The sequence below is a fragment of the Theropithecus gelada genome, chromosome 7a (genome assembly GCF_003255815.1).
Source record: "Theropithecus gelada isolate Dixy chromosome 7a, Tgel_1.0, whole genome shotgun sequence".
Lineage (NCBI taxonomy): Eukaryota > Metazoa > Chordata > Mammalia > Primates > Cercopithecidae > Theropithecus > Theropithecus gelada.
Window position 1 is genome coordinate 20,368,324 of NC_037674.1, and position 12,028 is coordinate 20,380,351.

General features: G+C 47.9%; 1 protein-coding gene across 1 annotated transcript in view; it reads left to right on the forward strand.

Moving 5' to 3' along the window:
• The first annotated feature begins 4,264 nt into the window (after positions 1-4,264).
• The window catches only part of SORD (sorbitol dehydrogenase), a 44,602-nt gene continuing 36,838 nt past the window's right edge, over positions 4,265-12,028 (forward strand). Inside the window, exon 1 of the mRNA XM_025389721.1 lies at positions 4,265-4,667. Coding sequence (XP_025245506.1) covers positions 4,602-4,667 — 66 coding nt within the window. The 5' untranslated portion in view covers positions 4,265-4,601. The remainder of the gene's footprint in view (positions 4,668-12,028) is intronic.

Below are 12,028 nucleotides of genomic sequence, written 5' to 3' on the forward strand. Positions count from 1 at the left end.
ATCTGTCTTATATTGACAGTTGACTGTTAAAGTCTCTCATTATCATGGTGTGGGAGTCTAAGTCTCTTTGTAAGTCTCTAAGGACTTGCTTTATGAATCTGGGCGCTCCTATATTGGGTGCATATATATTTAGCATAGTTAGCTCTTCTTGTTGAATTGATCCCTTTACCATTATGTAATGGCCTTCTTTGTCTCTTTTGATCTTTGTTGGTTTAAAGTCTGTTTTATCAGAGACTAGGATTGCAAGCCCTGATTTTTTTTGCTTTCCATTTGTTTGGTAGATCTTCCTCCATCCCTTTATTTTGAGCCAATATCCGTCTCTGCACATGAGATGGGTCTCCTGAATACAGCACACCAATTAGTCTTGACTCTATCCAATTTGCCAATCTGTGTCTTTTAATTGGGGCATTTAGCCCATTTACTTTTATGGTTAATATTGTTATGTGTGAATTTGATCCTGTCATTATGATGTTAGCTGGTTATTTTGCCCATTATTTGATGCAGTTTCTTCTTAGCATCGATGGTCTTTAAAATTTGGCATGTTTTTGCAGTGCTGGTACTAGTTGTTGCTTTCCATGTTTAGTGTATCCTTCAGGAGCTCTTGTAAGGCAGGCCTGGTGGTGACAAAACCTCTCAGCATTTGCTTGTCTGTAAAAGATTTTATTTCTCCTTCACTTATGAAGCTTAGTTTGGCTGCATATGAAATTCTGGGTTGAAAATTCTTTTCTTGAAGAATGTTGAATATTGGCCCCCACTCTCTTCTGGCTTGTAGAGTTTCTGCCAAGATATCCGGTGTTAGTCTGATGGGCTTCCCTTTGTGGGTAACCCAACTTTTCTCTCTGGCTGCCCTTAACACTTTTTCCTTCATTTCAACCTTGGTGAATCTGACAATTGTGTGTCTTTGGGTTGCTCTTCTCGAGGAGTATCGCTGTGGTGTTCTCTGTATTTCCTGAATTTGAATGTTGGCCTGCCTTGCTAGGTTGTGGAAGCTCTCCTGGATAATATCCTTAAGAGTGTTTTCCAACTTGTTTCCATTCTCCCTGCCACTTTCAGGTACACCAATCAAATGTAGATTTGGTCTTTTCACATAGTCCCATATTTCTTGGAGGCTTTGTTCATTTCTTTTTATTCTTTTTTCTCTAAACTTCTCCTCTTGCTCTATTTCATTAATTTGATCTTCAGTCACTGATATCCTTTCTTCCATTTGATTGAATCGGCTATTGAAGTTTGTGCATGCATCACTTAGTTCTTGTGCCATGGTCTTCAGTTCCATCCGGTCATTTAAGGTCTTCTCTACACTACTTATTCTAGTTAGCCATTCGTCTAATCTTTTCTCAAGGTTTTTAGCTTCTTTGCAATGGGTTCGAACATCCTCCTTTAGCTCAGAGAAGTATGTTATTACCAACCTTTGGAAGCCTACTTCTGTCAGCTCGTCAAAGTCATTCTCTGCCCAGCTTTGTTCCATTGCTGATGAGGAGCTCTGATCCTTTGGAGGAGAAGAGGCACTCTGGATTTTAGAATTTTCCACTTTTCTGCTCTGGTTTCTCCCCATCTTTGTGGTTTTATCTACCTTTGGTCTTTGATGCTGGTGACCTACAGATGGGGTTTTGGTGTGGATGTCCTTTTTGTTGATGTTGATGCTCTTCCTTTCTATCTGTTAGTTTTCCTTCTAAGAGTCAGGTCACTCAGCTGCAGGTCTGTTGGAGTTTGCTGGAGGTCAACTCCAGACCCTGTTTCCCTGGGTACCACCAGTGGAGTCTGCAGAACAGCAAATATTGCAGAAGAGCAAATATTGCTGCCTGATCTTTCCTCTGGAAGCTTTGTCCCAGAGGGGCACCTGCCTGTATGAGGTGTCAGTCGGCCCCTACCAGGAAGTGTCTCCCAGTTAGGCTACACAGGGGCCAGGGACCCACTTGAGGAGGCAGTCTGTCCAGTCTCAGAGCTCAAACACCGTGCTGGGAGAGCCACTTCTCTCTTCAGAGCTGTCAGACAGGGATGTTTAAGTCTGCAGAAGTTTCTGCTGTCTTTTGTTCAGCTATGCCCTGCCCCCAGAGGTGGGGTCTACAAAGGCAGCAGACCTTGCAGAGCTGTGGTAGGCTCTGCCCAGTTTGAGCTTCCCCGACCACTTTGTTTACCTATTCAAGCCTCAGCAATGGCAGACACCCCTCGTCTGCCAGGCTGCTGCCTCAGACTGCTGTGCTAGCAGTGAGCAAGGCTCTGTGGGCGTGGGACCCACTGAGCCAGGCGCAGGATATAATCTCCTGGTGTGTCATTTGCTAAGACCATTGGAAAAGTGCAGTATTTGGGTGAGAGTGTCCCGATTTTCCAGGTACATTCTGTCATGGCTTTCCTTGGCTAGGAAAGGGAAATTCCCCGACTGCTTGCACTTCCCAGGTGAGACAATGCCCTGCCCTGCTTCGGCTCACCCTCTATGGGCTGCAGCCACTCTCCAACCAGTCCCAATGAGATGAACCAGGCACCTCAGTTGGAAATGCAGAAATCACCATCTTCTGCATCAATCACACTGGGAGCTGCAGACCAGAGCTGTTCCTATTTGGCCATCTTGGAACAGAATCTGGATGATTTACTTTTGTCTCCCAGTTTGGAAGCCTCATGCCAGCAGGCTACTCTAGATCTCTTGAACTTTCTAGCTAATCAAGAATGCAAGGCATCTAAACCAGAAGCCCAGCTCTGCTTACAACAAGTCAAATATCTAGGCCTAATCCCAGAGGAACCAGGGCCCTCAGCAAGGAACAAATACAGCCTATACTGGCACTGGTCACTCAAGAAGTAGCACCAACCAGATTGATAAACTCGCTCATCTGATCTTGTGATCCCCACCCAGGAACTGACTCAGTCCAAGAAGACAGCTTAGATCCCCTGTGATTTCATCTGTGACCCAAACAATCAGCACTCCTGACTCACTGGCCTTTCCCCACCCATCAAACTATCCTTAAACACTGTGAGTCCCCGTATGTTCGAATGCTTGGGCAGCCTGATTTGAGCAATAATAAAACTCCAGTCTCCTGCATAGCTGGTTCTGCATGAACTCTTGCTCTATTGCAGTTCCCCTGTCTTGATAAATTAGTTTTGTCTAGGCAGCAGGCAAGGTGAATCAATTCAGCAGTTACATATGGGGGAGGGGGGACTGTAAGGGAATGAAATCCTGAGCACTGTCCTCAAAGGAGGAAGAGGCCTTATAGACTTAGGCCTCACTAGAAGCGGCTCTCTCCTCAGAGAGTAAAACCTCACTGTTTCTCAGAGGGCTGAGAGGCTTGAAGGAAGAGTTTGGGCAGAAACTCTGCTTTGAATAGAAGCAGCAGAACCAGTTGAGAGAAAGAGGTCCACAAATTCCATTTCATGGCTTTTTTTTTTTTTTTAAAGACGGATTTTCACTCTTGTTGCCCAGTCTGGTGTTCAATGACACAATCTCAGCTCACTGCAACCTCTGCTTCCCAGGTTCAAGCTATTCTCTTGTCTCAGCCTCCCAAGTAGCTGAGATTAAGGCACATGCCACCACGCCCGGCTAATTTTTGTATTTTTAGCAGAGATGGGGTTTCATCATATTAGGCTGGTCTTGAACTCCTGACCTCAGGTGATCTACCCCTCTCAGCCTCCCAAAGTGCTGGGATTACAGGCATGAGCCAGTGCGCCTGGCCTCATGTCTTTTTTATACTTATGCAGCAGGCCCATGAAATAATGCACGAATTCATTCACTCCTAGTCGTGCCAGGCCCTTTGCTGGGGGCCGGAGAAACAGGGCCGAAACGGATGCTGCGTCATGGTAGCGCCTGTCTCCCAGAGTGCACACTGAGCTCCACCCACAGCCTCAGCGTTCTTGTTGCTAGGAATATGCACCTCAGATCTAGACCTACTGGATCAGAATCTCGGTGCTGGTTTTGAGAATCTGCATTATCAACAGCTCCTCACATTTCCCACCCCCATTCTTCTGCAGATAACATTTGAGAGCCCTGGTCTTGTGCCTACTGCCTCCGCAGGCGGTTTTCAGGGCAGCTGTGCGAGCTTGGATGTGAGGCGGCAAAAACAGCACGCTTCAGGGCTGGCGCGGTGGCTCACGCCTGTAATCCCAGCACTCTGGGAGGCCGAGGCGGGCGGATCATGAGGTCAGGAGATCGAGACCATCCTGGCTAACACGGTGAAATCCTGTCTCTACTAAACAGAGATACGTGGTGGTGGGCGCCTGTAGTCCCAGCTACTAGGGAGGCTGAGGCAGGAGAATGGCGTGAACTCGGGAGGCGGAGCTTGCAGTGATCGCACCACTGCACTCCAGCCTCGGCCACAAACAAACAAACAAACAAACAGTGTGCTTCAGATGGAGCCAGCGCCCAGGCTTCGCGCCCCCAGCCCCCTCGCGAAGCCCCGCCCCGCCTCCGGTCCGGAGAAGGCCAGGAAGCCCCGCCCCTCCACGCTAGCACCGCCTGGGCTGTCACAAAGGAGGAAGCCTAGCCCCGCCCCTGCGTGCGCCGCTTCTTCCAGGCCCCGCCTTCCACTCTGTGCCCTGGACCCTCGGCTGGGCAGCGCCACCAGAGCGACCAAACGTCCCGCGCCTTCCAGGCCGCACCCGAGAGCCAAAAGAGTTCCATGGCGGCGGCGGCCAAGCCCAAGAACCTTTCCCTGGTGGTGCACGGACCGGGGGACTTGCGCCTGGTAAGCCGGGAAGGAGGGTGGGAAGCCTACCGACCCTACCTCACTCTCCTCTGAGCCCAGCCGCAGTCCTGGCTTCCCACTTCCAGCCCTGCGCCGGCCCCTCACCTTAAGCGCCCTGGCTGCCCAGATCCCAGCTGGTTCCCCTCCGGGTGTGGGGGCGGCGGGTAGTGGCTGTTGCAAAGGGCAGGGATCTAGTCCTGTGCCTCCCTGAACCTAGCCCTGTGGCTGGCACGTGGCCGGTGCCCAGGATGGTTGCAAACTGTTTGAATGAATCTTTCTCTCTCCTTTGCCAGCTGCAGATTTACAGTCCAGCCTCTTGTCATTGACCTTTTCAAAGAAAATGCTAAGGATGTCTGAATTATCTGGACAGACAGTGCAGAGCAGAAAGGGGGGTCAGAGGACACTTAAAAACAGCGGAAGTTCTATTTAACTCCCCTTGCTTGGGACTGATAAACCTCCCTTGCAGGATTATTATGATCACAAGAGTACTCAGCACTTAGTACGTGCTCAGGAAGTGCCAGCTCCTTCTCCTTTCCTTCCAGTCTAGGCCTCCATCTCCAGAACCCCTGGTGTTCCCCTTGCCTGTGCCAGACTTCTGGATCTTGATAGTCCCCTTGTCTGTAAGGCTCCTTCTCTCCCTAAGTCCCTATCTGGTTCACTTTCCAGCAGTTTTCCTTTCTAATCCCGTGCCTCTGTCTCTTTAGGAGCATTCTGTATGTGTGTTCTCTGCCTGAGACCCTGCCTTTTGCTCCCTGGCTTGTGGCACTAAATAAAGTTTAGGGAGTGGCTGAGTCAGCACCCTGGTCATGCCAAGGCTGCCTTGACAAAGTCCCTCTCAGATGGGCCTGTGATGGCAGTGGCTGTGTGGGACGAGTGCCAGCCATCTCTGCTGCTCCCTTGTACCTCCTTTCCCTCAAAGTCCATGCGTCACTATGTAAACTGCAGTAATTCAGAAGCTTATCCAGATTAGCAGTTCTTGACTATTTAAGAATCTGTGATGTCCCCTCAACAAAATGCAAACAGACTGAGTTTGGCAACAATTTCAGATTGTTCAAGGACTCTCTTTAAGCCGCTCTAAGCCCCTCTGTAGAACCCTTGTCCCAGCTGACACTCCATCTCCTCAGTTGGAGAAAGTGCCATAGCCGAGGTGATAAGTTGTGTTAGTTAACAGACTCAGATGTTCAGACTCCCCAGTCCAGTGTTCATTCCACTCTTTCAAGCCTCCACCCAAGGTCCTGAATTAAAGTGAGGCTGTTAGTGTTTATTGTTGCAAATGCCAGATGGTGGTATGAGTAAGGGAAAGTGGTCCAGCTCTACACAGTTTGCAGAGTGATTTCCAACTCAGTACTTCATTCCACAAACATTCACTCATGAAAGGATGCCTGCCATGTGCCAGGCACTGGGCTGAGGGCCCAGAGAGGAGGACACAGCCCCTGCTCCCAAGTTTACTGAGGGAGGCAGAGAGACAAAGTCAACAATTATGAAAGAGCCCGAGGGCTTTGATGGAGGCCTCAGAGAGAAAAGACCCCACAGGGAGGGGCCCTTGGCCCTCTATCTACTCAGAGCCTGCTTAAAAGTCATGCACCTAAGGTGCAGAACCACACTTAAGTTCTCCTCCACCTTAACTCAAACTCATGGTCTCCCACTGCTCAGGCAGACTACCTCTATTATGGTTTTGTAGACAAAGCTTTGAAGATTACAGCAGCAGGGAACTAACCTTGATCTCATCAGCTGTGCATTAGAAGCCACTCTCTGACTGGATTAGGGGCTAGGTTGGGGTGGCTGTAACCTAAAGGATCTAGAAAATATGATGGGCTAGAGAATTTCACCTGTGGTTGTGTGCTGGTACACTAACTGGGTAAAAGAGTTCAGAGGAGGATTTAGGAAAACACGTAGGCTCAGTTTGAGAATGGGAAGTGGTAGGGTCATTTACTAGTCAGAGTAGATTAAAATGATGAGATCAGGTTTGAAAATTTGAGTTTAAGATGTCTCTGGAGGCCAGATGTGGTGGCTCATGCCTGTAATCCCAGCACTTTGAGAGGCCAATGTAGGCAGATCACTTGAGGTCAGGAGTTTGAGACCAACCTGGCCAACTTGGTGAAACTCTGTCTCTACTATAAATTCAAATATTAGCTGGGTGTGGTGCTGCATGCCTGTAATCCCAGCTACTTGCAAAGCTGAGAATTGCTTGAGTCTGGGAGTCAGAGATGCAATGAACTGAGATCGCACCACTGTACTCCAGCCTGGATGACAGCAAAACTCTGTCTAAAAAATAATAATAATAAAATAACAAATAAAAAAATTAAAAAATAAAAATAAAGATGTCTCTAGGACAGGACACAAGGTGCCTTTGAGAAATTTCCTTGGGTGCAGGGGTCTGGAGTGCAGGGATGCTATCTGGTGTGGAAATGTAAACTCAGGAGTCCTTTGCTCCTCTACTGAGCAGCACTGCACTGTCCACCCCCACCCAGGGGGCGTTTGGAAATGTGTCAGGGAGGTTTGGTTGTCACAATGACTGAGGAGCACTACTGCAGACTTTATTCAGTTCATAGCACTGTCCTGGACAACAAAGAGTTGTCCTGTCCCAAATAGTGCCCTATGGGGAATTTTGTATGGTTGAACTTGCCTAAGCTGAGTGAACCATGTAGAATGAGAAGGAAAAAGAGGAGGCCATTACCCTGGAGAGAGCCCCAACACTGGAAGGGAAAGGGCAGAAAGAGTTGTCAGCAGAGGAGACCCACCAGCGAGGACTATGCTGCCTCAGGTGCACCTGCAGCTCCACACAAACCTTCTGGGCCCTCGCCACTCCTTCTCAGGCATGGTCTTCCACCAGCACCTCCACAGGGCCCACCCCTGACCCCAGTGTGGTATCACTGCTCCTCCACCTTTTCCTTAGGACAGATAGGCTCGGTGGCTTGGGTTTGGGGCCAGTAGTGAACCAGAGATAGCGACTAGGAGGAACAATCCTGGGGAAGCTTTGAGGGGAACCAGCCATTTTCCTCTCTGCAAGAAGACCAAAATGAAACCCAGGATTTCCTGGGCTTAATAAATTGTCAGCGGTTGCATTTGGGTGGGGAGGGGGAACCTTGGTTGGATATAAATTACAAAAAAGATAAGGGGAAGTAGGGAGAATTTGACTGTTTTCTTCTTTTGATGTAAGACCACGCAGCCACAGATCAAAAACGCTTCCATTTCTGGCTGGTTGGGGAACTGAAGCTCAAAAAACTGTGGCCGGTTTAGGTATACCAAGGGCAGGGTCTGCTGATAAAATGGTTCAGTGCCTCAGGAACTCCTATGAAGGGAGTTGTTTGGGGAAACTCTCATTCCTAAAATCTTTTCAAAAAATGTATACATTTTCAAGGGAAAAGTGTATCATTTAAATTACATCATTATTTGCTTTCCAAAATGTGTATAAATCGTTCCTAAAATCTGAAGCAGGGTTCCGAAGTGTTCTGAAGCAGGAAGCGACGGCTCAACCCTTCCCAGTGCCGCCTTCCTGCTTGAGGTAAGGCCAGGAGCCAGCCAGCGTCCAGGGCAGTGGTCCTGTGGGGGAGTGTGACCTGGTCCACTTGACTTGTCCCTTAACTGGCAGGAAGGAAACGTACTGCACAGCATCCCTACTGCCTAAGCAGAAGGCACCATTCTCTTCTTTCTTGATGTATGGCTGCAGGGAACAAAAAATTAAACTCCTCGCCTACTAATTAGTTTAATGATCACCTTGACCACAGCAAGGAGTATTTATAAATTGGGTGGTAAGTCAGACACACACTAAGACCGGTGGTTTTCTTTTATAATGAGGAGAACAAGATGAAACAACAACCTGAGACTTAAGGACTTTCGCTTTTTCACCTCATTTTAAATAGAGAAAGTTTGGGAGTTGGAGGGAGCAAAAGGGACTGATGACCAAGTTGATGTATAAGGAAGCAAACAGTGTCAGCTTGCTGGGGTTCTCTCTAAATGCAAATAGTGCGAAGTTCCCAAACCAGGCTGGGGAGCCAGAGTGGGGTTTAGTCCCCATTCTACTGCTGCTAGTTGTATGACTCAACAAATTATTTTCCACTTCAACTTCCCAGTGAAATGGGGGTAATAGTAGTGTTCTGTTTGGTTGTATGAGGATTCAGTGGGACCAGTCGTGCGTGTGAAAGGCCTAGCACAGCATCCAGCACACTGTTAGTGGTACGTGCTCACTGTGGAGATGAGCAGGAAGCCAGAGACCCTGAGAACGGACACTTAAACCATATCAGCTTAAAAAGAGTTGGACAGAGACCAGGGCCTTCAAACACATGGACAGTTTTCTTAACCAAGTTATTATAATGTGGGCCCAGGCAACAATCCTGTTTTCCTCTGTGTTTTCCAGTTTACTGTATGCCCCTTTGATCAGTCTATAGAAACCCAGAAGCTTTTAATTAGGAAATGAATTCCTGGTTCATGAAGTTAGAATATAAAACAGTCAAATTAGCTTTTCCCCCACAGAAGCTATGTTTGGTGGTAGGGGTGGTGGGCAGCTTGTTTTTGTAATGTAGGGTTCACTCGAATGGTAGGGAAATGAGGGGAATTAATATGTTGACTGCCTACTGCGTTCCAGGCATGTGCTGGGTACTTTAATACAGGGCTTTACAAACTGTCCACAATGAAGGACCAATTTTATTTTTTCCAGGCGGCCATGGACTGATATGTTTGCATCAATATATTTGAATGCTGCGTCATGTCAAAATGCTATAAACAACCAGGCACGGTGGCTCACACGTGTAACCCCAGCACTTTGGGAGGCCAAGGCGGGCAGATCACTTGAGGCCAGGAGTTTGAGACCAGCCTGGCCAACATGGCAAAATCCTATCTCTACTAAAACACAAAAATTAACTGGGTGCGGTGGTGCACACCTGTAATCCCAGCTACTCAGGAGGCTGAGGCACGAGATCACTTGAACGGGGAGGCGGAGGCTGCAGTGAGCCAAGATCATGCCACTGCACTCCAGCCTGGGTGACAGAACAAGACTCTATCTCAAAACAAAAACAAACAAAAAAATTCTATAAACATTTCTAAATGCTCCTCTCAAGTTCTGTACATTGCATTACAAATCAGTTCATCGGTCACCCTCTGAGTGCACTTCATCTCCCTTCTTCCTGAAAGCCGGCTCTTCCAGACTTCAGGCAGGAGCCGCTGAGCAGGGGGGAGTACAGCAACAAAACAGCCTCCACTTCCAGGAAACTGAGCACCGTGGAGGGGACGTGATCAGATTCTCGTTATGATCAGCTATAGGAGGAGGCAACAAATTAAAGGAAAAAATAATAATTTTAGAATGATGGGTGAATGCTGTTTAACTATAAAGGGCAGAAAAAAACAATACATTGGCATCAAGTTTAAACATTACTCGGAGATCCATGAAGGTATTTCTTGAGTTTTTGTCCATTGAGGCAATGTATTATACCTTAGGTCAAAAGAATTGCTTTGACCTAAGCATTTTTGTTTTGTTTTTTGAGATGGAGTCTTGCTCTGTTGCCCAGGCTGGAGTGCAGTGGCCTGACCTCAGCTCACTGCAAGCTCTACCTCCTGCTTTCCCACCATTCTCCTGCCTCAGCCTCCCAAGTGACTGGGACTACAGGCTCCTGCCACTGCGCCCAGCTATTTTTTTTGTATTTTTAGTAGAGACGGGGTTTCACAGTATTAGCCAGGATGGTCTCAATCTCTTGACCCTATGATCCACCTGCCTCGGCCTCCCAAAGTGCTGGGATTGCAGGTGTGAGCCACCGTGCCCGGCCTTGACCTAAGCATTTTCAAATACTTTTGTGTATTTTTAAAAATAAGATAAATCTATATCTAATACAGCACATTCAAAATGTCCCCTCCTTGCCGTCTATAATTTACTGTTAAGATTTTGGGGTAAAAAGCGGATTGTATAATGAGAGGGCATGAACATGGGCAGCTCAGATGGTCCTGGGCATCATGTCTGTTTCTCTGAGCCAGCTGCTTCTATGTGATCAGATTAAAGGGGCTGATAGTCATGAAGGAGCAGCTGGATTAAACCAGATTACCCTGATAGTGACGAGATGCAGGCTGCTTAACCCTTACCAGTCAGAGACACTCAAGAGTGAAAAGAGAATCTAAAACTCCTCCAGAAAAAGAGAAACTGGGTAGCAGCAAGTAGCCCAAAGAAGCATCTTTCTTGCTTTTATCTTAATTTTATGTTTTAACAACAACAAAACAAAACCCAAACTGGACACACCATTTCAAATTCAAAACAGGAGATTAAATCCAGCAAACACTCCCACCTCCGCCAACAGCTCTGGAAAGGCAGTGCCTTTGTCTGTGAAAGACCACAAGGCACAAAGGTAGCATTTTCCTCTCAAAGTGATGCAAGCTTTTTCTTGGCCCCTTTGCTGGACTTACGGAAGGGGTGCCTTGTCTACTGGACCTACTGTGCTCAACCCCTTGTGGGAGGGAGCACATGAATGAGCAAGTGCAGGATCCAGCCAGCCAGCTGCTCCAGGCACTGACACAGGAGCAAGCTCCTCAAGGGGAATGTGGCAGCACCCAGGTGAGGGTGTCCATGACCCCGAAGCCCCAGAGGGGCTGTTACAGTGCTCGTTTAGTTCCACCATCTGCAGGTGGTGGCATGTTAGCAGCTCAGTTGGTCCCTTGCCTCACTGCACAGGGCATGCCACTGGTGAGGGGCAAAGGGCCAGTGTGACAGCCTTTTCTGGGTACCTGCACTTGGTGGGCCCTGAGCTCTTGTCCAGTGTCCAAGAAGAATGAGGTCACCCAGATGATTGAAGGATGGTGAAGGTGGAGAATTTTACTGAGCGATGAAAATGGCTTTCAGCAGAGAGGGAAACTGGAGAAGGGATGGGAAGGGCAGGTTGTCTTCCCAGAAGTCAGGTTGTCTCTTCCCCGAAGTCAGGCCGTCTCCCCCTCTACCAACTGAGTCTGGGATCTTTACAGGCACAGGCTGGGAAGTGTGTGTTGACTGGTTTGTGAGTATGCAAAAAATGTTAAAGTGAAGACACCACTCAAAGGTGGGCAAAGCAGTGTAGAAAACCACTTAGGAAAGATTAGGTGTATGTAAAATAGGTGAAGGGTGGGGATCAATCAGAGGAAAGCGTTCAAACAGGAAGACAAGTTCTTGATCCAGTCCCAGGATTTAACTTGTAGCTTGGCTTTCAGGCTTTAAACCGTCTTCCACTTGGAGGTGGAATGTCACTGGATACCCACTCCTATCTGCCTAGGCATTTGGCCACCTCCTTTCGCTATGAAAAGCAGGAGAAGAAGCAAGCAATATCACAAATAGGATTTTAACATTCTGTAAAAGCAGCCCTATTCTAAGGGGAGATACTAGAATTATGGATGTAGGGGAAATTTCTCTA